Raw genomic sequence first — 24,389 nt, forward strand, 5'->3', positions numbered from 1 at the left:
AAAAAAAAAAAAAAAAAAATCTACTTTAAGCTGGGTGTGGTGGTACTTGCCTGTAATTGCAGCTACTCTGGAGATTGAGACAGGAGGATCACAAACTTGAGGCTAGAATGGACAATTTTTAGTGAAACCCTGCCTCAAAATAAAATTTTGAAAAAGGGATGGGGAGGCTGGGGATGTAGCTTAGTGGTAGAGTGCAGAGTGGTAGGTAGCACGCAGAAGCCCTGCATTCAGTCTCTAATGCCATAAAAAAGAATGTGACCTCCCCCCCCCAAAAAAAAAAGGGGCAGGGGCATGTAATTTGGGATATAATTTGGTGGTAGAATACCACTGCATTCAATTTCCCAATACCACACACACACAGAGAAAATTTACTTATTTCGTAGTGGGGATTGAACCCAGGAGCACTTAACCACTGAGCCCCATCCACAGCCCTTTTTTATATTTTACTTTGAGATAGGGTCTCACTGAGTTGCTTAGGGCCACGCTAAATTGCCAAGACTGGCTTTGAACTCGTGATCCTCCTGCCTCAGCCTCCCAAACTGCTGGGATTACAGGCATGCACTAGAGGGCCTGGCTGAAAATTCATGATGAAGATATGATGCCAGGTACCTTGGCGCATGCCTGTAATCCCAGTCACAGGGGAGGCTGAGATGGGAGGATCGCAAATTCTGATCCAGCCTCGGTAAAAGTGAGGCACTAAGCAACTCAGTAAGACCCTGTCTCTAAATAAAATACAAAAATAGGGCTGGGGATGTGGTTCATTGCTTGAGTGCCGCTTAGTTCAATCTCCAGTACCTCCCCACTCCAAAAAAAATGAAGGGTTTGGTATAGATTGTCAGAGAAGGGGAAGTTAATTCAGAGAGACCCATTTATTTTTGGTGCTGGGGATTAAACCCAGTGATCTATTACTGAGCCGTACTCTCAGCTTTAGACTCATTTGTTTTAAAGCACTAAAGAAAAAAAGTCATATTTTAAGAGTGGAGAGAAGCTTGTCTAATATTAACAGGTTTTGTTTTCAAAGTTAATAAGTAGTATAGTTTTTGGCCAGTTATTTTCTGTTAAACATTTTATATTTCTTGTAATTCAGAGTTGATGGTTATTAGAATATGGATTTCACTTAAGCTTTAGTGGCCTAGGGAAAAAAATCAAATTGATAAAATTTAGTAAGGTTAAACCTTTTAACTCTTTTCAAGCATTTTAAAGTACATAAACATTTTCCAGTTAAATAATGTTCTCCTCACTAACCCTAGATACTCTGCAGTGTTCTGCTATTAAGTACCTATTCCTAGGCTGGGGTTGTGGCTGAGTGGTAAAGCACTTGCCTAGCACGTGTGAGGCACTGGGTTTGAGCCTCAGCACATAAAAATAAAGGTGTTGTGTCCATCTACAACTACCTATTCCTGAATGAGCATTCACTTTTTTGTGTGTGTGTGGTGCTGGGGATTGAACCCATGGCCTTGTGTATAGGCAAGCACTGTAACTGAACCATATCCCTAGCTCTTGAGCTCTGATAAATATTTAAAAATTCAGATACTGAATGAGATTTTTTTTCTGAGGACATTTTAATTTTAGATCTTCTATAATTAATGATAGCTTTAGGATTTCCACTAGACCAAGGATAAACACAAGGATGGTTTTGTTTTGGTACTGGGGATTGAACTCAGAGGCACTGAACCACATCCCCAGCCCTAATTTGTAATTTATTTAGTCCCCCACCATCGCTGAGGCTGGCTTTGAACTCACAATCCTGCCGTCTCAGCCTCCCTAATCGATGGGACTACAGGAGTGCATCACCATGCGACACACAAGGGTGGTTTTTTAAGACTAGGAATAGATAAAGGCATTCAGGACTCAGCAAGAATGAGGAAAGTTGTAGTTGTGACCTGTACCTTTATCCCTTAACTCACCTGTAGCTCTGTTTCGAAACACCAATGTAGAAGATGTCCTCAATGCTCGGAAATTGGAGAGAGACTCACTTCGGGATGAGTCCCAAAGGAAGAAGGAACAGGACAAGCTGCAGAGGGAGAGAGACAAACTAGCCAAGCAGGAGCGCAAGGAAAAGGAAAAGAAAAGGACACAGAGAGGGGAGCGAAAGCGATAACCCTGGCCTGTTCAATTCTTCCCCTGCTTCAAGAACTTGATGAAAAGGAAAACTGGCTTTGCAAATGTGTATTTAAGAGAAATGAGAAAACATTGCATAGTTCTTTCCCAAGGCATTTCCCTTTTGTTTACATGGTCAAAAGGAAAATCACAATTACTTTTAATTACAAAAATGTGCCATGTTTTGCTGATGTGGATGATCAGATAATTATAGTTAATGTCTGTACCAAAGAGCTGCAATTGGGGCAATCTTTATATTTTAATACTGAAGTTCTGTGCTCCTTTTGGCTCCTTTTTTTATAAAATGTCTTCCCTCACCTAATTTTCCTTGAATAAATAGTAGGATTCAGAAAGCTAACAGTTAGGGTTTTCATCTGGGAGAAGAAACATGACCGTTCCTCTGAGATGAAAAGTGCAAGTATAAATTACTTCAGAGGTAATATTTACTCCTAAGTGTAGATAGTTTTATGGCTGATATATAAAGCTAATCAGGAAGCTAGGTGGTGTGGTACACACCTATAATTCCAGCTCCTGGGGAGGCTGAGGCAGGAGGATCACAAGTTTGAGGACAGCTTGGGCAAATTAGACCAGTCTCAAAAAAAAAAAAAAAAAAAAAAAAGGCCTAGAGACTCACTGCTGGCTTCAATCCCCAGTGCTTCCAAAAAGAAAAACTAATGAAAAACCCTACTTGGATTGGATTTTATGTTACATGACAGAAAACTAAGAAAGTGGGAAGAAATTATTAGGAGTGTTTTTAAGATCTGAGATCTTTTTTAAAGAAAATTTCAACTGATGGGATAAAAAAGTATCTTTAAGATAGTTAAATATTTTTCTTCATATAGGCTGTGACATTAAGAAGGATGGGTCAATATTGAGTTCAACATTATCATTGTTAAGCTAGATTCATTTTTTTTATAATCATGAATTCTCTTGAATGCCAGTAGAAATTTTAACCCCAGTTTTCCCTAAAACATGAATATTAAGACCTGGTAACTCCTGATTAGAGAAACTGGAGGAATTGCCCTTTTAAAGAAACACTGGAAATCTTGCTAATATAAAAAATACTTAAAGAGTGTACATAGTAGGTGCTTAACAAATTTATTGAATGAATGAATGGGAAAATTGCCTGGGAGAGTCAAAAGTGAGCAAGAACTCTCCATTTCTACCTTTTTCACAAGCCACATTCAATTATAAATAAGGCTCTTCTCTACTTGACTTCAGGCAATAGTAGACCGTAGAGAAGCCTAAAGAGCATTTTTCTCTCATAAGACAAAGTAGATATTTTATACCACGAGTCAGCAAACTACCAACTGCAGGGCAAATTTGGCCATCTTTTTTTGTATGGTACAAACTAAAAATGGTTTTTACATTTTCAAGAGGCTATAAGATAAAGAACACATAATAAAACATGAATTATTTACTGTCTAGCCCTTTCAAGAAAGTTTGCTGACCTTTGTTTTATATCATTAACTATGAGATTAACAAAAACTTTTATCTTTGTGCAGAAGGTTGAAAATAAAAAGCATGGTTAAGGAAAAGGAAATTATGTTACCTCTTCATAAAGTCCTCTAACCATGGCATTGCAAAAATAACGACATTTTTTAAAAAATAAACTTTATTTAAGTCACCATCTTCTGTCTTATTCTGATTCTTTCCAGCTACCCACGGAAATGAACTCTGTCATTTTATCCATGGATTTGTGAAGGGTACTTGTTTTAATTTAATAGTTCTTTCTTCTGGGACTCTTATGTATGTTACAGTTAAGTGTACATTCTAATGCTTAAAACCGAAAAAAAAAAATTAGTTCAGTAGGTTTTGAGAAATGTTATCCACTTAACTTGGGTGCTAATAAATCCTTTACATCTAAGTCTAAAATGATTGATATCACAAAGGGAAAATTTAAACAACCATATCTTTTAGGGTAAAATTGAATTTTAGGTCACATTTGGGATTTTAGTCATTACATTCCTAACCCTCCAAAATGTTATAGTAGCAAATTATTCAAGCAGGAAGAATACTGATACAATAATTGAAGGTAATTTCATATTCCTTTTTTAAAAAAATTCTTTTATATTAATTTTCTTTGTTGATGGACCTTTATTTTATTCATTCATTTATATGCGGTGCCAAGAATTGAACCCAGTGCCTCACACCTGCTAGGCGAGCGCTCTACCACTGAGCCCAATCCCAGCCCCTAATTCCTTTATATAAACTTCTTCCATTAAAAAATAAGTATACCAAATTCCTTTGGCTTATAAATGGTGGGAATATCATCTTTACAGATCACTTCAAATTTTGTAATTGATATTTAGAAATGCAATGAATAAGAACCATCCATTAGAGGGTATACAATTGAAAGGGACAATATAAGAATTACCTACTAGGTGACTTATGATTTAGCAAAATTTCAAAGAAATACTTTTTAAGTGTTTTGTAATGGACCGGGGTATATTTCTCTGACCACTGTCATTTTTATTCTGGTTTGCCTGGATTAATGGGCAGAGTAAAAGTTTATATTTGAAGGGTCAGGTGAGATCCAACTACATGAGTGGGAGTAATCTACCAACATTATTACATACATGTTAAATGAGAACTTAAGTTCTTATCAGTTAAATGAAATTCAGTTGTTTTCTGACATGAATAACTGTGTATGTAGTATGTTAATTGAACCTGGGGCCCTTTACTACTGAGTTACATCCACAGCCCTTAAAATTTTATTTTGAGACAAGAGTCTAAATTGTTAACCTTGTTATTTTCCTGCTTTGGCCTCCTGGACAGTTGGGATTATAGGTGTGTGCCACTGTGTTCAATTTGGCATGAGTAACTTTTTTTTTTTTTAGTACTGGTAATCGAACTCAGGGTCACTTAACCACTAAGCCACATCCCAAGCCCTTTTTTTGTTTCAAGACAGGGTCTCACTACATCTGTAGGGCCTCCATAAGTCACTGAGGTTAGTATCAAACTTGCAATCCTCCTGTCTCAGTCTCCTGAGCTGCTGGGAATACAGGAGTGAGCCACAGGGCCTAGCAACATAAGCAACTCTTAAGGTTAATAACTAATACAAATGTTAAAAAAAAAGAAACCAAATATTTTCAACAAAGTAATTTATTTCTTCCTGAGAGACTAAATTCAGTACAATATTTGTTTTCAGAACATCCAACATGTCTTAATGTCAAACTTAACCACTTTCTGTGCAGTGACTGTGGTGGGGTGATCTGTTTTATTTTACTGCCTTCAATGTAATTGATTTGGGTAGTTCTAAGGCATATCAGTGATCAAAATGTTTCTCCCTACAGTTACTCCTGCATTCTCAATCAGTTTCTTCCGCACATCATCTAAAGAAAATTTATTTTTTTTTAAAATATCAGGATTTCTAAAACTAAGGAAAACACCAACATTTAAAAGATCAGTATTTCTAGTCAAGGATATAATCAATTAAATTTCATCAGTACATTATATTATAGTTTAACTCATGTAGAAATGTTAAAACCCAAGATCTCCTGAGTCACATAATACCAACAATTCATATTAATGAATAAATTACTTGGGTTCCATATAAAGATATTAAGTGATGAGAAACAGAAAAAGCCAACCTTTCAAGTGCTCTTTTTTAAAAAAATACAGAAGCAAACTAAAGAACACAACTACACAAAATATACACTAACCAAATGCAAACTAAACTAGTTAAAGATTAACCTTAAAAAAATACATTTTAGAACTTCGTGATACCCTCATAAAAGACAGCAAACTAAGGGTATTAAAACAATAGTCATTGTTTTAGTTACTGTGCATCAAGTCTAAAAGATCCAGATAAAGGAAATGTTTTGTTTTGATTCAATTTAAATACTTTAAAATTGGAAATATTTAATAATTGATAGTAAAATTAAATTTTAAAGAATATACACAGATGATTTGAACAGGTTTTATATTCAGTAACTTGCATGGTTTTTACACTGGCACTTTTATCACTAATTTAGGAGAATCAGATGCATTTCCCTCCATATAGACACTAAGATTTCAAATTTATAAATATGGTAGTTATTTTAAATTTACATGAATATTGGGTTTGTCCCTGTTTTCCTTTGTTTCCTAGGTATTATCCAGTTTTGTAAAGAAAACACTTTTATATCACAATCAAAACTTGTCTTGGTTACTAGACTGTATCCTTAATTGGGTTACAGTCATTTAAAGATTCATTATTTGGAATTATACTAACTAAGGCAGAACTAAATGAAACTTATCTCCTAGAAGAATTTCATATTTGCATTTACCTGCACTGCAGAATGGGATTAAGCAATATTTTAGCTGTTAGGAAATATTTTACTTAAATAAACTTGTTATCTTTGACTACTCAGAACTCCTAGAGTAGTCAACTTTACCTTTGAATTTTCCTTAAACTGTATTCTCATTCATTCCAAGTAGTTTTTTAAATAGAAGTTAGACTTCATTAAGGTATTAACTTTAAATCTGAAAGAAAATTAACGTACTGAAAGTTTGACAAGTTCATTAAAAATTTTAGCATGTCTTGATACATTTACTTATCAGCTTTTTAATTCTTCCTTCTGCTGGCATTTCCTTAATGTTTGTTTGTTTCACCTCTCTGGTTCATTGGATTGCTACTATTTATGCTTTCATGAACTTTTTCTTCACAGTTTACTATATCTTGGAAAGCCTTTTCCACATCTGCTTGACCAGCCATACTTGCTGTTTTTGGCAAGGTCATCTGCAGTGCGCACCATAGAGTAGTGCGTGCTTTCCGAGTAGCCACACACATCTCTTTAATTGCTGAAGCAAGGGCAAAAACATCTGTAAAAGAAAATAGTCATTTCATATTAGATAGCATTTAAATATCCCTTAACTCTTTTTTTTTTTTTTTTTAACGGTACTGGAAATTGAATCCAGGGGCACTCTACCACTGAGATACATCCCCAGCCCTTTTTATTTTTGGAGGACAGGGTCTCACTAAGTTGCTCAGGGCCTTACTAAATTGCTGAGGCTGGTCTTGAGCCTACCATTCTCTTGCCTTAGCCTCCCAGGTCCCTGGGATTACAGGTATGTGCCACTATGCCAGGCTTCAAGCATTACTTTTATAAAAAGAAGGATGGCTATTAATTGTGCTAACTAAAGCACTCCGTTTTTAAAATATTAAAAAGTATTGTTAAATTTCTTTCTGGCTTGTGCTACAATGACTATGCTCTGGGTAAAACAGATTATCTGAAGACAGGTATTACAATTCAATGGATAAAATTATACTAGAAGATACTACTTTTGGAATAAATAAGTGTGGAGGTCATTTACCACTCCCCTTTTCTTTCAGTAATGGAACCCAGGGGCGTTCCACCACTGAATTACATCCTTGGCCCTTTTCATTCCTTTTTTTGAGATAAGGTTTCACAAAATTGCTGAGCCTGGTCTTGAACTTGCAATCCTCCTGTCTTAGCCTCCCAAGTAGCTGGAATAACAAGTGTGTGCCATTGAGCCCAGCCCCAATTTGTTCTTTAGATAAGTGTTAATTTTAGAAATCCAACCTTTTAATCCCAGAATCTGGTTTTATTAACATTGAAATTATCACATAGCCTTGTAAAAAGAATCTGCATTAATATTTGTACCTCTTTCATCTTGGCATCTAGGCACTCCTTGCCTTTGCCGATTTGAAGCATTAACAATTTCATCCTTTCTACGTGACTGTACAATGTGAATGGATTCCAAGTGTCTAACAAGAGCAGTAGAGATATTGGCATGAAGGGGAGAGCTTCGAAGACGTTCCATTTTGCCTAGTAAAGTCACAACCTGAGGGAGACATTTTAAATTTTGATAAGGCATGTAACCACTTGACCTGACCAACTTAAATAAAAACAAATCTTCATCGGGAGGCTAAGACAGGAGAATCACGAGTTCAAAGCCAGCCTCAGCAACAGCAAGGCACTAAGCAACTCAGTGAGACCCTGGTCTCTAAATAAAATACAAAACAGAGCTGGGGATGTGGCTCAGTGGTTGAGTGACCCCTGAGTTCAATCCCTGGTACCCCCCCCCCCAAAAAAAAAAAAAAACTTCAGTGAAGCATAATAGAGGTAAGAGCAAAAAAAGTCATTCAATAAATAAATGTTTACTGTATCCTAGGACCATGCTGGGAGAAACAAAAAATGGAAAAGTTATACTTTATGTAAAGGAAAAGAATTTGAATTAGAAGTAGGTAGCAAAAAATACAAAGGGAGTACCAAAAAACAAAGCAAACTCCAGGGAATTACTAATTATGTATTTCTAAATAAGAGTTCATGGTAAAAGAAAGAAATGGATACTCAATAATAACAGACTTTATTACATTTATTTTCCTAATCCCTAAAAAGGCATTTATTCAGTTATAGTTATGGCATGTTTTTCCCCACAGGTACCTTTTGTCAAATTTTATTTTTAAAAAGAACAAGGTGGAAAAAGGAAAAAAGGATAGCTACTCTAAGTTGCTTAGAAAATTCTGAAATTAAAAATAATAGGAACATTGCTCATTAAATTACAATGTGACTTAACATCAGGATTCTTTTTTTAATATTTAGTATTTTTTTATTTGTAGATGGACACAATATCTTTATTTTATTTATTTATTTTTATGTGGTACTGAGGATCAAACCTAGTACCTCACGTGTGCTAAGCAAGCACTCTGCACAACCCCAGCCCAGGATTCTTTATATTTGTTTGAAGTGACAGTACTCTTCCAAAACAAAGGTACTTTGTAAAATTATCTATACCTACTTATCTAGCTTATCAGTATTTAATACATTGATGGATATACTTTAAAAAATTTTTAAGTTATAGATGGATACAATACCTGTATTTTATTTGTTAGTGATGCCGAGGGTTGAACCCAGTGCCCCACACATACTAAGCAAGCACTCCACCACTGAGCCACAACCCCTACCCCTTAATGGATACAGTTAATGTTTGTTGAATAACTCAAGAATGCAGGATTAAGAAAATGGAATAAAAATTAAAAATTGAAAATGAAAATCAAATATGGTAATTCCCTCTTAACTTATTATCATCACTAAATTAGAAAACAAATATATATGTACATATATATTTAATTTTTTTATTTTTGTGATACCAGGAATTGAACTACTATGCTATATCCCGAGCCCTTTTTATTTTTCATTTTGAGATAGAGTCTTGCTAAGTTGCTTAGGGCCTCCATAAGTTGCTAAGGCTATCCTACAAACCTATAATCCTCCTGCCTCAGTTTCCCAAGATGTTGGGATTACAGGCACGTATCACCATACCAAGCTGGATTTTACTTTTAAAAACATACTTTCTGCTAGTTATGGGGGCACAAGCCTATAATCCCAGCTTCTCTGGAGGCTGAGGCAGGATGATCATAAATTCAAGGCCAGCTTGGAAAATTTAGTGAGACCCTGCCTCAAAATGGAAAATAAGAAGGGCTGGGGCTGTAGCTCAGTGGTCGAGTGTCTCTGAGTTCAGTCCCTGGTACCTTGAAAAAATAAAAAATAAAAATTCTGTGAGAGTTAGTTTCATTGCCAAAATAAGGAAAAAAGTGAGTTTGAAGAGGAACCAATTAAATTACTCAAATTACTTTAAAATTTTCCTTTTCCTGAATATTAATCAGAGTTCTTTCTAGAACCAAACAGAAAAGAATATTTCAGAGTTAACATACTAATGTTAATTTAAAATGCTTCAGGGGCTGGGGTTGTAGTTCAGTGGTAGAGTGCTTGCCTAGGATGGGTGAGGCCCTGGGTTTGATCCTCAGTACCACATTAAAATAAATAAATAAATAAACAACAAACAAAAATTAAATTCTAAAAAAAAAAATCCTTCAGAACTTTACGTGCTGAAAAGTTTTAAAATTTTAACAAGCAATTTAAAACTCCACTATTGTAAGTTTTTATAGCTTACTCTGGTTTGTTCTCGAAGTTCATTCACAATTAAGCGATCAACTCTAGATGGGTTGGAGGTCAGCCTTGGAAATGGAGTATTGTTAGTACTGGATACTTTTTTCCCTGGATAATTCTTGGCAAGAGCTAATTCAGTCTGTAAAAAAATGTATATAATCATTAGATGCTGAATTTCCTAAATATAATTCAACTGTGAATAATATTTTTCATAGTCCTAAGAAATAAATGGAAAATTACTCCTTTAAATAAAAATTCTGATTTGGTATTAAAAGGCAATAAACATAAACCACAGTACCACAGTATCTTTCTGTTCCAATACATATGAAATAATTGAATACTCCAACAATTTAATATTGATAGAATTCATACAGGCGTGGTAGTACACGCCCGTAATCCCAGCAATTTGGAAGGCTGAAGCACAAGGATCACAAGTTCAAAACCAGCCTCAGCAACTTAGTGAGGCCCTAAATAAAAAACAAAAAGGGCTGGGGATATGGCTCAATAGTTAAGCACCCATGGATTCAACCCCGGTACCAAAAAAAAAAAAAGAAATAGAATTCAAAGAAACTTAACCCAATAAGAGAAACAAATATACTTCAGAGACAAATTTTTTTTTACATATGTACTTTTTAGTTTTAGATGGACACAATACCTTTATTTTATTTATTTTTATGTGGTGCTGAGGATGAACCCGTGCTTCACACATTCCAGGCAAGCACTCTACCACTGAGCCACAATCCCAGCCCCCAGAGACAAATTTTTAAAATTAGAATATGGATAACAGTTATTTTTAAAACTCAACCTTTAGTCTTTAAATAACCTAGATAATTCTTTATAGTTGTGAACCTAAATACTATACATTATAGAAGAATTCAGCTTAAAAAAAAAAAGTACTTTTTTCTTGTTACTAGAAAATGAACCCAGGTACTTAACTACTGAGCCATATCCCCAGCTCTTTTTTATTTTGAAACTGGTTCTCACCAAGTTGCTGAGACTGGCCTCATTGAGATCCTCCTGTCTCAACCTTCAGAGTCACTACGATTATAAACATGTGCCATCACACCTGGCAAGGCAAATATTTTTGAACTACACCAAGGTAAAGTAAAAATTGGCAGAGGAAATATACTAAATTACTCCTAAATGGATAACTGTTACCTTTTTTCTCTCCTTTTCTAATGCTCTCCATTGTTCATAGCACTCTTCTAGATGAATATGAAGTTCACTGGCTGGTCCACTTCGAGTTTTAATTGGTCTTTGAAATCCAAAAGTTGGCACGAAACCAGAAAAGGAATTATCACCATACATCATATCATTAAAATAAGGGTATAAATGGCTTAAGTCATCATAAGAAAACAAATCATAGGAATCCAACAGTGGAACAACTGAATGGCCAAATGGGTGGGTGGATCTTAGGGGAAACCCATTTGAACCAAGTTGTTGAAAACCCTGATTATGCCTTAAATCTCCCATCATATAATTATTAGAAAAGCATGATGCCTGTGTGCGATTCACACGGCTATTAATATTGCTGTCTCCACTTCCTTGTCGGTGGCTATTAAAATGACCCTGTGACTCCAACAGATCTTGATATGTGTTTTGAGATAAGCCATCTAAATGCTTCGGACCTTCCTCAGGATCATAATGTCCACTCTGGGGCTTGGCTTGAAAATTATGTTCGTTTACATTTTCAATGATCCCATACTGCTGAGCTGAATAATTATCACAAAATCCATTTGGCTGCTTTATTTTTTTATCTGTAACCGATTCAAAGAGATTTTCTTCTCCAGTCTTTGTCAGTCCTTCCATGTGATTGACAGATTGAATTCTTTCTGCACCATTGTAACTGAAATCAAAACTAGAAAATGCTGAAGGGTTTTCTTGGCAATACTTCTGAAATAAATTGCTATTTGGGGTTAAATTTGTGGATGATAGTTGGGGGAAATCTGAAGAATGGTTAGAACCTTTTGAAGCTGCACTTAAATGACTATTTAATTTCATCAAGTTACCTTGATTTCTATAAGGAACAGGAGTGTTATTTTTTGTTTGAATATTCATCCAAGTTGGTCTGTTTAAATTGATACCTCCTGAAGATGTTGCTGAGTTTGATAATAAATTCACTGATTTAAAATACTCAGAATTTGGGGGATCAGGCTTATCAAATTGTTGCTTTTCTGTGACATTAGCAAAATCATTATTAGCTGGACAAGCTGTGTGAGGTTTTAGTCCATACTCTGATTTTAAGCCAAAATCAGCTGTGAATACTGCTGCTTTCTTTGCAAACTGTTTTTCAGTTAAATGTGGTATGGTTTTTGGAAATGTGAAATTCTGCTGGTCAGGCATTGTCTCCTCCATTTTTTTCTGATTTGCTGGTTTAACCTGAAATAACTTTGTATAGGCATCTGCTTCTACAGTTGGTGTTTCGGGTGTGCCATTGGCTAATTTTTTACCATCCTGGACACTAAAATTTGAACATTTATTAAGCTTAGCCTTGTTAGGATGAGCATATTCTGGGTATCTACAATAATCTGCATTTTCATTGTATCTATTAAATTGGGAAAGAAATATCTCTGCTCTTTTTTGTTGTAATGGTGCTTCAAGACCTTTAGCACATATTTTCTCTCTTCCATAAGGGTAAGTATCAATTCCTGATTCTTTCATGATATCAGACAGACCAGTTTGTGGTGTAAAACAGTTTTTGATAAATGGATATTCTTGGAATGTTGCCTTAGCTGTATCATTTGTCTGAATATTGTAACAGTTAGAATGATCACTTCTTGAGGGGTATATCCATTGTTCTTCAAGGTCTAATCCAGTAAATCCATGATAAAGTTCATCTATTTTTTGTTGTGGTGTGAGATTACTATTATGCAAGTATTGCTTTTCCACTGCTGACACAGATTCACCACTATAAAAGGCTTGCTGAGAGATAGCTATATCTATTGGCCTTTTGGTTTCTGTCAAGAGATCATGGTGATCTACAAATCTGCTTGTGTTCATTGGCCAAACTGACTTTAAATTGGTCGAGCAGGTCCTAGAACAAGTAAATATATTTAATTACAATTTAAGTTTTAAAGACTATTTTCTCAGGGAAAAAGGCAGGAAAAACTCTCATAAACATTTATCTTCCCCCTACCCTCACCATTTTCAAATATTTTCCAACCCTGCCTTAAAAGCTGCCATTAACTCCAAATAATTAACATGTGAAATACGCTATATGCTCTGTAAATATTCGTGCTCCAAATAAAGTTATATCTATCAATGACAGACCACATATGTCAGAGATTAAGATTATAATAGAGCTAAAAAGGTCCTTCTGCTTAGTGACATGTCAGAACCATTATAACATCCCCACAGCACAAGACATTGCTCACATATTTGTGGCATTGCTATAAACAAACCAACTGTACCACCACCAGTCACATAAAAAGCACAGTGCATTTAATCATGCACATTATAAAACTAGACAGTGATAGTGTCTTTAACTGGTTTGTGTGTTCATTCTTCTATGCCTTTTATTGTTATTTAGAGTGTTATACCACAAGCAGTCTCTATATCTTGTGGTTACAATGTCTATTGATTGCATAGGCCATGTTGAGTGAGTAACCTATACCATCTAGAGGGTGTGTAGGCACACTCTATGTTCATTTACATGAAGGTGATATAGCAACATATTTCTCAGAACCTGTCCTCATCCTTAAGCAACACGTGACTGTATGCATTTTAATCTTTTGTTGTTGTTTTGGTACTGAGGATTGAATCCAGGGATGCTCAACCACTGAGCCACATCCCCAGCCCTTTTTTCTTATATTTAGAGACAGGGTTTTGCTGAGTTACTAAATGCTTCACTAAGTTGCTAAGGCTGGCTTCAAACTTGCAATCCTCCTGCTTCAGCCTCCTGAGCTGCTCGGATGCATTTTAATCTTTTTTTTTTTTTTGGTACCAGGGATTGAACTCAGGGGGGCACTCAACTCCTAAGCCACCGCTCCACTCCTATTTTGTATTTTATTTAGAGATAGGGTCTCACTGAGTTGCATAGCACCTCACTTTTTCTGAGGCTGGCTTTGAACTCTCGATTCTCCTATCTCTGCCTCCCAAGTCACTGGGATTACAGATGTGCACCACCATGCTCAGCACATTTTAACCTTTTTTTCTGGTGCTGGGGATTGAACCCAGGGCCTTGTGCATGCGAGGTAAGCACTCTACCAACTGAGCTATATCCCCAGCCCCACATTTTAATCTTAGTATGCCTTCACTGTACTTTCCCAAGAGGCCTACTGCTGGCAACTTCAATGTCTTAGATGAACTGTTTATCTATGGTAATCTAGTATTTTGTAATGAAAACAGATGTGTTTTGCTGTAATTATTTTGAAATTAAAACAATTTAGTTGGGCTGGGATTGTAGCTCAGTGGTAAGAGTGCTTGCCTAGCATGCATGATGCACTGGGTTCGACCCTCAGCACCACATAAAAATAAATAAAGATATTGTGTCCAACTAAAAAAAAAATTAGTTGACCTTGCATGCACAAGGTCCTGGGTTCAATCCCCAGCACCACACAAAAAAATTTTTTTTAGTTGATTACATGTGTGTAGCATATTTCCCTATTTATGAATAAATTGGATAATATGGCTTCCACACTCAAATAAAACAATTATAACATACTTAAAAGGCTTCTACCACATGAATAAAACTCATGTATTTCTTCAATGAGTAATGAGTTTTATTCTTTGTGATATATACATATATTATACACACACACACATAAGCAACATGTGACTGTATACATTTTAATCTTAGTATGTCTTCACTGTACACACACACACACACACACACACACGTCTTTTTTTGGTACTAGGGTTGAGACTGAGGGGCACTTGTTTAACCACTGAGCCACATCCCTAGCCTTTTTGTTACTTTGTTTTTAAAATTTTTTTTCAATATTTTTTTAATTGTCAATAGACCTTTATTTTATTTATTTATATGTGGTGCTGAGAATCGAACCCAGGGCCTCACACATGCTATGCAAGCACTCTACGTCCTAGCTACAACTCCAGCCCTTAATTTGTTATTTTGAGACAAGGTCTCACTAAGTTGCTTAGGGCCTTGCTAAATTGCTGAGACTGGACTTGAACTTGTGATTCTTCTGCCTCAGACTCCCAAGCCCACTGGGATTACATACCCAGCGGGAATTTATATTCTTTAAGCCAAACTTTTGCTCATGAATTCAAGGGAAATAGCTCTGAATTATATAAGAATAATTTTTTCAAGTGAAAGTTCTTAAGCAAATTGAACCTAAGGCTGAATTTTCAATTGTATGGCAAGTACTTTAGCAAAATCAAGGCTTCTAGAAACAAATATTTGAATTAAGAAGTCAGGGGCTGGAGTTATAGCTCAGTGGTAGAGGGCTTGTCTAGCATGTGTGAGGCACTGGGTTCAATCTCAGCACCACATAAAAATGAATAAATAAAGGCACTGTGTCCATATACAAATTAAAAAATATTTTTAAAAAAGAAGTCTACAGTCAGAGGATTATTAAATAAACATTAAAGTTAATAATAGAGTAACCTAGTATATGTGAATTTTAAAATTATTGTACAATACAAAGGTATATAACATACTAACCCTTCAGCAAAATATGGCTGTGACTTATCTTGTTCTTCCAGAATGTTAGACACAAGTCCATATAAGTCTGTTTCACTGCCATAGTCATTTCTTTCGGTTTGAATCCTAAAAATAAATATCATATATAAACTATTTTATTCATGTTAAAATACAGCATGTTGATTTCTCCTTCCAGACATATTCTATCATAATTTTTATAAGATATTTGGTCTGACTCTATGTATCATTATTTCAAATAAGGGGGAAACAAGAGCTCAAGAATATATTCTACTTTGGCATGGTGTCTATCCTTCATAAATATTTCTCCTTCATTTCAAATTCTACATCTAGTTCACAATGTATGCTTACCTCTTATTTCTCCATAAACATACAATTCTCTGACTTATAGTATTGTAGACATAGTACCACAGCTGCTCCTGAAAGCATGTCTAGTCCTCTTATACATCATTCCATCAACATTTGCTTAGTTTCTTAATTTGTGACTTGAAAAATCATATTAACCTGCTGCTCTATTTTTGTGATTCTTTATATTGGACAAAAAAGTGAGATGTGATATGGTCATCCTAGATTCCAGGGTGATTTTGCAGCTGACCCTTATGTATAACAGATTTTAGGATTATCCTTAAATCTTTGCCAAAGTAGTTGGAGTCCTATGTCCCTTGAAATCCCACCAGTAATCAATATTCTAATTCAGAATATAAAAACCATAAGGTCATAGAAAACTGGTATATTTAACTTCTTATGGTTTTTGGATAATTCCTTCCTTGAAATAATACTTTGTTTTAAAAGTTACTTCTTGCTTTTTGTGATTTATTTCCAACATTTCAAAGTATTAGGATATTTTAGAAATAAAAACACCTTATTTTTGCCTAACACTCAAATATTTAATTGATCTTCATAACATCAGAAGGGTAGGTAATAGGGCTGGGGCTGTAGGTCAGTGGCAGAGCGCTTGTCTAACGTGTGAGGCACTGGGTTTGATCCTCAGCACCACATTTAAAAAAATAATAATAAAGGCATTCTGTCCATCTACAACTACAAAAAAAATTTTAAAAATAAGAAATCTAGGCATTAGTAATCATTCAATTATTACTGGTTGAATGGATGATCATTAGAAGATATTAAGAAACCTGATTTTTGCAAGGCTCTATTACTTGCCAAACTATACACTTGCTAAACAAACTGTCTGCCATCAAGTCTAATACTTTTTTCCTAGTAAACTGTTATTTCACAAAAATTCAACATAAAAGCTTTTTTGAATAATAATGTATTAGGACATATCTAGGAAAATATTCAATGCTATACGTATCAAACTGTTAAAAAAGTGTTATTGGGGTGAGGATAGGGTTAAGGTGAACTTTCACTTTTCCTGATATATATTTCTGTAAAGTTTGAATTCCTCAATAGCATGTATCAACCTAAAAATACTTTTGGAGCTGGGCATTGTGATGCATACCTGTAATCCCAGCAACTTGGGAGATGAGGCAGAAGTATTACAAGTTCGAGGCCAGCCTCAGCAATTTAGCAAAGCCCTAAGCAAAAATATTTTTGGAGCTGGGCATTGTGATGCACACTTGTAATCCCAGCAACTTGGGAGAATGAGGCAGAAGGATTATAAGAGACACTAAGCAATTTAGCGAGACCCTGTCTCAAAATAAAAAATAAAAAGGGGCACTGGGGTTGTGGCTCAATGGTAGAACGCTTGCCTGGCATGTGTGAGGCCCTGGGTTAGATCCTCAACACCACATAAAAATAAACAAAGTAAAAAATTCATTGGCTGGGCTGGGGATGTGGCTCAAGCGGTAGCGCGCTCGTCTGGCATGCGTGCGGCCCGGGTTCGATCCTCAGCACAACATACAAACAAAGATGTTGTGTCTGCCGAAAACTAAAAAATAAATATTAAAATATTTTAAAAAATTCATTGGCAACAACAAAAAAATTTAAATAGATAAAAATAAAAAGGACTGGGGATGTGGTTCAGAGGTAAAGTATCCCTGGGTTAAAGCCTCAGTACCAAAAAAAAAAAAAAGTATATATTATATATCTGTATACATATGGAGAATTAATTATTATATATTATATATGCTTTCTAATAAAATCATTAGAGAATTTACCATAAATTTTAAATTTTTAACATTTTTTAATTAATAAGATTCAAAAGTAACTCTTATTTGTTAAATTATAACAGCTGCCTTATAATTAAATAAAGTTGAATGTCATTCCCTTAAATTTCTCTTTTCAACAGGCTCCCATCCACCCTCTTTTTTTAACCCTCACTATACTAGCAGTGACTAGTATGCCACGTCATTATCATTATGATTGTAATATTATAAACTCAGGTAAAATACTTGCCATATTAATTCTAGTATCCCCAGTAGAAGACTCTGTCACATACAGTAGTTCCTTATTATTTATAGAATATAATCAAAAAACAATCTTAAAATTTTGTTTGGTAAAACCCTGTTTGTTGTACATTAGTGAAGGAGAAAATTACTGAAAATGTAAAAGTGAATAACAAAAATCTAAAAATTTTAACTCTTTATTTTATCTTTTTTGGTACTGGGGATTGAACTCAGGGGCACTCAACCACTGAGCCATATCCCTAGCCCTATTTTGTATTTTATTTAGAGTCAGGGTCTCATGAGTTGCTTAGCATCTTGCCATTGCTGAATTTGGTTTAACTCATCTTTAGAAAAAGGAGTTTAAAATTTATTTACTAAAGATTCTCTCTAATAAACTTTACAAGTGATAAACTAAAACAAATAAATACAAGGCATTTAGACTTTCCTAAAGGTTTGATAAACATAAAAGTATTATGTCTCAACATTAAAATGCTTATTATGTATGGATCAGAAAGCTAATTAGACCTTTGTTCCTGTGTAATAAAAAGAAACAACACATTTAGCTTGAGAAATCTAACTTATTAATTTACCTGTTCTTTACATTGATCTGGGAATTAGAAGATTGTTTAATATCATCTCCATAAGTAGACCATGGTTCATAGAAAAGTGAAGAATCTATAGAACTTGCATATTCTGTGGATGAAGAAAGTGGAGTGTAGGTCTGCCTTAGGTCTATATTGTCTTCATTCTGAAATTTTAAAGAAAAGTTTGTATATTAGACACATCAAAACTTTGTTTATAGCATTGTATGATGGTGCATTCTCAGCTACCTGGGATGAGGCAGGATGATTTCAAGTTGGAGATTGGCCTGGGCAATTTAGCAAGACCCCGTCTCAAAAAAAAAAAAAAAAGGGAAAGAAAGAAAGAAAAAGCCCAAACATTGTTTATTATAGAATATTATAGAAGAATTTATAATAACACAGGTTAAGAGTCTGGAGAATTACTTTCAAATCTAGACCTAGCTACTTAACCTTACTTTAAAAGTATTTTTTAAAATATTTTAAAATATTTTTTTAGGTGTAGATGGACACAATACAATGCCTTTATTTTTATTATTTTTAATGTGGTGTTGAGGATCGAACCTGGGTCCCACCTGCGCTAGGTGAGCGCTCTACCGCTGAGCCACAATCCCAGCCCTTAACCTTACTTTATACCAGACATTGGTGAACTTTTTCTGTAAAAGGCCAAAAGAGTAATAATTCTGGATTTGCTGGTCAGTAAGATTTCAGTTGAAATTCATTAACTTTGTTATTCTAGCACAGACTATATATTAGCAAATATATAGTTGCAATAAAACTTTATAGAAATGTGTACTGGTCAGATCTGTAGATGACACTGTATTATTTTAAATAAACCATACAAATTTTATCTCAATGCTTCCAATCTGTGAAAGATGTACATTTATAGAGAATTTTTTGAGTTTCAAAGAAATTATACATAATACACTATTATATTTAGTCAACCTTGTGTATTAGTATTATTTCTATTTCAAAAACAAGGAAACTATGGCAACAAGTTATTCAACCAATACAGGATAAAATTAAACCAAAACTCTAATTCTTCTTACTTTCAGTCAAGGATCTTTTATATAGCTATCTTTACTTTTTTGCTTACTTTTTATATCCAAGAGATATTATAAAAATGAAGTCATAAATAAAATGTCATGATCTCTACAGAAATTTTAATGCTCAATTAGAAGAAAAATTCTCTACAAACTCATTTTTCTTTTTCCAGTCAACTGAGTAAGAAGATAAAAAGTTTGGATTTTAAAAGTTTAATAAATTATTTAAAATTCTGCCTCCTTCCAAAAGGTATTAAGTGCTGTGAAAATAATTTAAAATTCAATGAGTTTAACAAGCAACAAGCAAAAAAAAAAAAAAAAAATGCTTCATTACAAAAGTTTGGCTGGGCAGGCACAGTGGCACATGCCTATAACTCAGTGATTTAAGAGGCTGAGGCAAAAGGATCTTAAGTTTGAGGCCAGCCTCAGCAACTTAGTGAGGCCCTAAAACTTAGACCCTATCCCAAAAATTAAAAAGAAAAAAAAAGAATAAAAAAAATTAAAAAGGTCTAAGGATATGGCTCAGTGGTTCAATCCCTAGTACAGGGGAGGAAAAGTCTGAAAGTGGACTGGGGATGCAGCCCAGTGTACAGCACTTGCCTACCTACCTAGCATGGGCAAGGTATTGGGTTTAATCTCCAGTGCTGCAAAAAAGGAAAGGAGGAAAAAAAAAAGTCTGAAAGAACAGATTCACAATTTTTTTAAATATTTTTTTTTAGTTGTAGATTGACACAATACTTTTATTTTTATGTGGTGCCAGGGATCTAACCCAGTGCCTCACGCATCCTAGGCAAGTGCTTTACTACTGAGCCACAACCTGGCCCCAGATTTACAATTTTTAACTCCTTAAACAAGGGAATAGTAAACCTTGAGATGTAATATCTACATCCTGACATAAGCAAAATGGAAACAGTATTTTCTTATACAGAAGTAATATAGTTCTGGCTAAAAATGTGTTGATGTGATGCAGGGGTGTTTTGGGTACTAGGGACTGAGGGTGAGGCCTTTGTACACACTTTGCCACTGAGTTCCCAGCCACTAAAAATGTGTATATGTTGCTTTCTTTTTTCTAAGAGGTGTTGTCCAGGTTGGCCTTGAACTCCAGGGCTCATGTGAGCCTCCTTCTCTACCTCTTGAATAGCTAGGATTACAAGAACATACCACTGCATGTGGTTAAAAATATTTTAAGTTGTTTTTAGTCTAATCAAAATTTATACAAGGAGAGGGCTGGGGATGTGGCTCAAGCGGTAGCGCGCTCGCCTGGCATGCGTGCGGCCCGGGTTCGATCCTCAGCACCACATACAAACAAAGATGTTGTGTCCGCTGAAAACTAAAAAATAAATATTAAAAATTCTAAAAAACAACAACAAAAAAAATTTATACAAGGAGAAAAGACACATTTATTAATCAAGGTATTTTAAATTTTGTGGGGCTGGGGTTCTGGCACAGCAGTAGAGTGCTCACCTATAGCCTGTGCAATGACCTGGGTTTGACTGTCAGCACCACATAAAAAATAAATAAATAAAATACAAAAGGTATTGTAGGGGGCTGGGGATGCGGCTCAAGCATAGCACTCGCCTGGCATGTGTGCAGCCCAGGTTCGATCCTCAGCACCACATACAAAGATGTTGTGTCCGCCGAAAACTAAAAAAAATAAATAAATATTAAAATTCTCTCTCTCTTTAAAAAAAAAGATATTGTGGGACTGGGGTTGTGGCTCAGTGGTAAAGCAATTGCCTTGCACATGTGAGACCCTGGGTTCGATCCTCAGCACCATATTAAAAATAAATAAGTGAAATAAAGGTATTGTGTCCAACTACAACTAAAAAATAAATATTTTTTAAAAAAGGTACCGTGTCCAACTACAACTAAGAAATAAATATTAAAAATAAATAAATAAAACTAAAGATATTGTGTCCATCTACAACTAAACTCCTTTATCTCTTTATCATAGGCCTATTTGGAATCTTTTTTAGTGGTTATTTGTCAAAAGTGACAAATACTTGCTTATCATTTTGAAACAGTTACTTAAGTGTTAGGGAAGTAGCTCCCTGGTAGAGTGCTTGCTTAGCCTAGCATGAGCAAGGCCTTGGGTTCTTCTTACATACATCTTTTTAAAAAATGTTTTTTAACTTAAAAATGGGTCAGGTACAGGTGCACACTTGTAATCCCTAGTGATGCTGAGGCAGGAGCCAAAAGTAAGATGCGAGTCTCACCAAGTGAGCAAGAACCTGCATCAAAAAAAAGCGGGGAGGGCCAAGAAGTGGTAGAGTGCTCCCCTGGGTTCAATCTGCAGTTCTGCAAATGAATGAATGAATGAACAACAAAAAAAAGATAAACAAGTAAATATGAATAGTTGTTTAAACAAATGGAGCATCTTCAGTTTGTGTAATAACAAATATATATATTATATATTAGCAGAAATGAAGTTTTGTTAAAGTGGGCTTATAAATATGGCAATGATAACAATAATAATGATAGCTACACTTATGTGTGTTTATCTTGTGATTGGCCTTGAGTTAATTCCTTAACATATTTTAGCTGTATGGAATTAAATATATTTTGTATTATCCTTCAAGTATATTTTATATTGTGAAACATTCTGGGGCTGGGGATTTAGTTCAGTGGTAAAGCGTGTGCTTAACACACACAAGGCTCTAGGTTCGAGCCCAACACCTCCAAAAAAGCAGGGAGGGGAGAGGAGTATATAAGTTCTGAGAGTTAGAAAAGTTAAATCCTTGGGGCTGGGGATGTGGCTCAAGCGGTAGTGCGCTTGCCTGGCATGCGTGCGGCCCCGGTTCGATCCTCAGCACCACATACAAACAAAGATATTGTGTCCGCCAAAAACTAAAATATTAAAAAAAAAAAAAAGAAAGAAAAGTTAAATCCTTTTAAAAGAATATTTAACTTTTGTATTCTTGGATAAAACAAGCAAATAAGATAATGTGGATTTAAACATAATTTTATTTGAAATATCTGAATCCTTTTCAGTTAAAATATTTACTGAAAATATGCAAATATTTGGGGTGGACATATTAGGGTAACTGTAAAATGTATCACTTTATATCACTGATATACTTAAAATAATTCATTGAAATTAAATCCTAGTAAGTTTTAATAGAATTGTAAACTTTACAGAGAGCAGAAGTCTGGAGCTAGGTTCCACTTGGGGTTTGTCATTTAGGACAAAAATCTCTGTGCCTCAGTTTCTCAATCTGTACAGTGGGCATAATACTATATAAGGTTGTAATGTGGGTTAAATAATTTTGATATATTGTTATAATTCAAAGTATAATACCAACACCAACATTGATGTCCCAGTTAAATAATTTCAAATGAACATGACTTATATTACCCTAAGCCTTATTTAATACATTAACAAAAATAAATGTCATAGGTAGTAGCATGTAACTAAGGACACTGTCAAAACAAAAGAATAAAGAAAAATTCGCCTTTAAATGATTAAAACTATGTTTGAAATGAGAAATATATTTGCAATACATTATTTTTTATTGTTGGTGGACACACAATATCTTTATTTCCTTTTTATATGGTGCTGAGGCTCGAACATAATGCTTGACGCGTGCTAGGCGAGCATTCTATCACTGAGCCACAACCCTAGCCCTGCAATAAATTCTTTGAAATGAAAAATGTATACTTTGGTCTTAATAAGTATTAACTCATTTCTGATGTCATGTTATACTGAAGACAAGATGGAAACAAGAGTCAATAAAAAATCTTATTCCTGACCTTATTTTCAAAGTTAAGTAGGAACTGGGCACGGTGGTGCCTGCCTGAAACCCCAACAGCTTGGGAGGCTGAGGCAGGAGATCGCAAAATCAAAGCCAGCTCAGAGGCCCTAAGCAATTTAGCGAGAAAAAATAAAACTGGCTAGGATGTGTCTCTGTGGCAAAATGCCCTTGGGTTCAATCCCTGCTTAAAAAAGAAAAAAAAAAAAAGACACCTAAGTATGTATTCTGCATATTTAAAATGTTGTAACCGGCTTTCTGGTCCTAACTGTGGAGCCATTTAAACACCAATGAATCAGCCTGGGTGCATGAATTTGATTTAGAATGAATTGTCTAACCAAGGGTTGGGGTTATTAATGGACCTGCGATTTGTAGCAATCATAGAAGGAAGTGGAGCCAGTCAACATCACGCTGTTGAATACATCGGATAATCTGCTGCTCGTGTCGACAGTGAGGTTCCAGCAGCGATTCGCACCTCCACGGAACGCTACTTTAGGCTGCAGAAAACAAGGACATGGGAGAAAGTCATCACGCAGCGCAAAGCCAGGACCTAAACGGCCAGATGACTGTTCCATCTGGATTCTTCAACTAACTCAATTCCAAACGCTCTCAAGGGACACGAATTCGGTGCCCCAGCTCTGTCCCCGGGATTCCCCCTCACCCTCCCGCCCCCTGTGTGCCAGCCCCGCTGCGCCGCACCAATAACCCTCACAGGCCCACGACGCCAGCCTGCCCCAGCGTCTGTGCCACCCGACGGGTTCAAGGCGTCAGCGCTAGGTCACCACCAGGGCCCCGCCAGGGCATCCCAGCGACCCCGGACCCAGTCTGCCAATCTACTCAGCCCACGCAGGCACTCCTCGCCCCGGCCAACCCTGTCGCCCGGACCCCCACCCCGCTCGGCGGCACAGACCCGGCGCCCCGTCGGTGCTCCTCACAAGCGACCCACCCTCTCCCGGTGGTCCCAGCCTCCTTAAAGAACCACACTTGGGGACGCGCCAGCCCGTCAGCTTCTCCTGCCGTCGCCATCCTCCAAGCCTGGCCGCCCCCACGTCCCCG

The 24,389-nt window shown here is 35.8% G+C and overlaps 2 protein-coding genes across 2 annotated transcripts in view; one reads left to right on the forward strand and one right to left on the reverse strand.

Moving 5' to 3' along the window:
• Ccdc43 (coiled-coil domain containing 43) overlaps positions 1 to 3,659 on the forward strand; it is a 15,185-nt gene extending 11,526 nt beyond the window's left edge. Inside the window, exon 4 of the mRNA XM_048787359.1 lies at positions 1,886 to 3,659. Within this exon, the coding sequence (XP_048643316.1) occupies positions 1,886 to 2,101 (216 nt within the window). The 3' untranslated portion in view covers positions 2,102 to 3,659. The remainder of the gene's footprint in view (positions 1 to 1,885) is intronic.
• A 3,017-nt stretch (positions 3,660 to 6,676) lies between these two features.
• Positions 6,677 to 24,367, reverse strand: Meioc (meiosis specific with coiled-coil domain). Its single transcript, XM_015495817.2, has 7 exons — positions 23,696 to 24,367; positions 18,554 to 18,711; positions 15,622 to 15,726; positions 11,157 to 13,032; positions 10,003 to 10,137; positions 7,710 to 7,890; positions 6,677 to 6,906 (listed from the first exon to the last, which is right to left on the reverse strand). The coding sequence occupies exons 1-7, from the start codon at positions 23,906 to 23,908 to the stop codon at positions 6,677 to 6,679; spliced, it is 2,898 nt and encodes a 965-aa protein (XP_015351303.1). The 5' UTR covers positions 23,909 to 24,367.
• Between the last annotated feature and the right edge of the window lie 22 nt (positions 24,368 to 24,389).

This window comes from Marmota marmota, unplaced genomic scaffold (assembly GCF_001458135.2).
Source record: "Marmota marmota marmota unplaced genomic scaffold, marMar, whole genome shotgun sequence".
Lineage (NCBI taxonomy): Eukaryota > Metazoa > Chordata > Mammalia > Rodentia > Sciuridae > Marmota > Marmota marmota.

Coding starts and splice junctions, on each gene's coding strand:
- Meioc (XM_015495817.2), bottom strand. CDS start 23,908: ATGGAACAGTCATCTGGCCGTTTAGGTCCTGGCTTTGCGCTGCGTGAT. Junction 18,712..23,695: donor ATGATTGCTACAAATCGCAG/GTCCATTAATAA, acceptor TTAAAATTTCAG/AATGAAGACAATATAGACCT. Junction 10,138..11,156: donor TAGAAAAGGAGAGAAAAAAG/GTAACAGTTATC, acceptor ATTTTTTTACAG/ACTGAATTAGCTCTTGCCAA.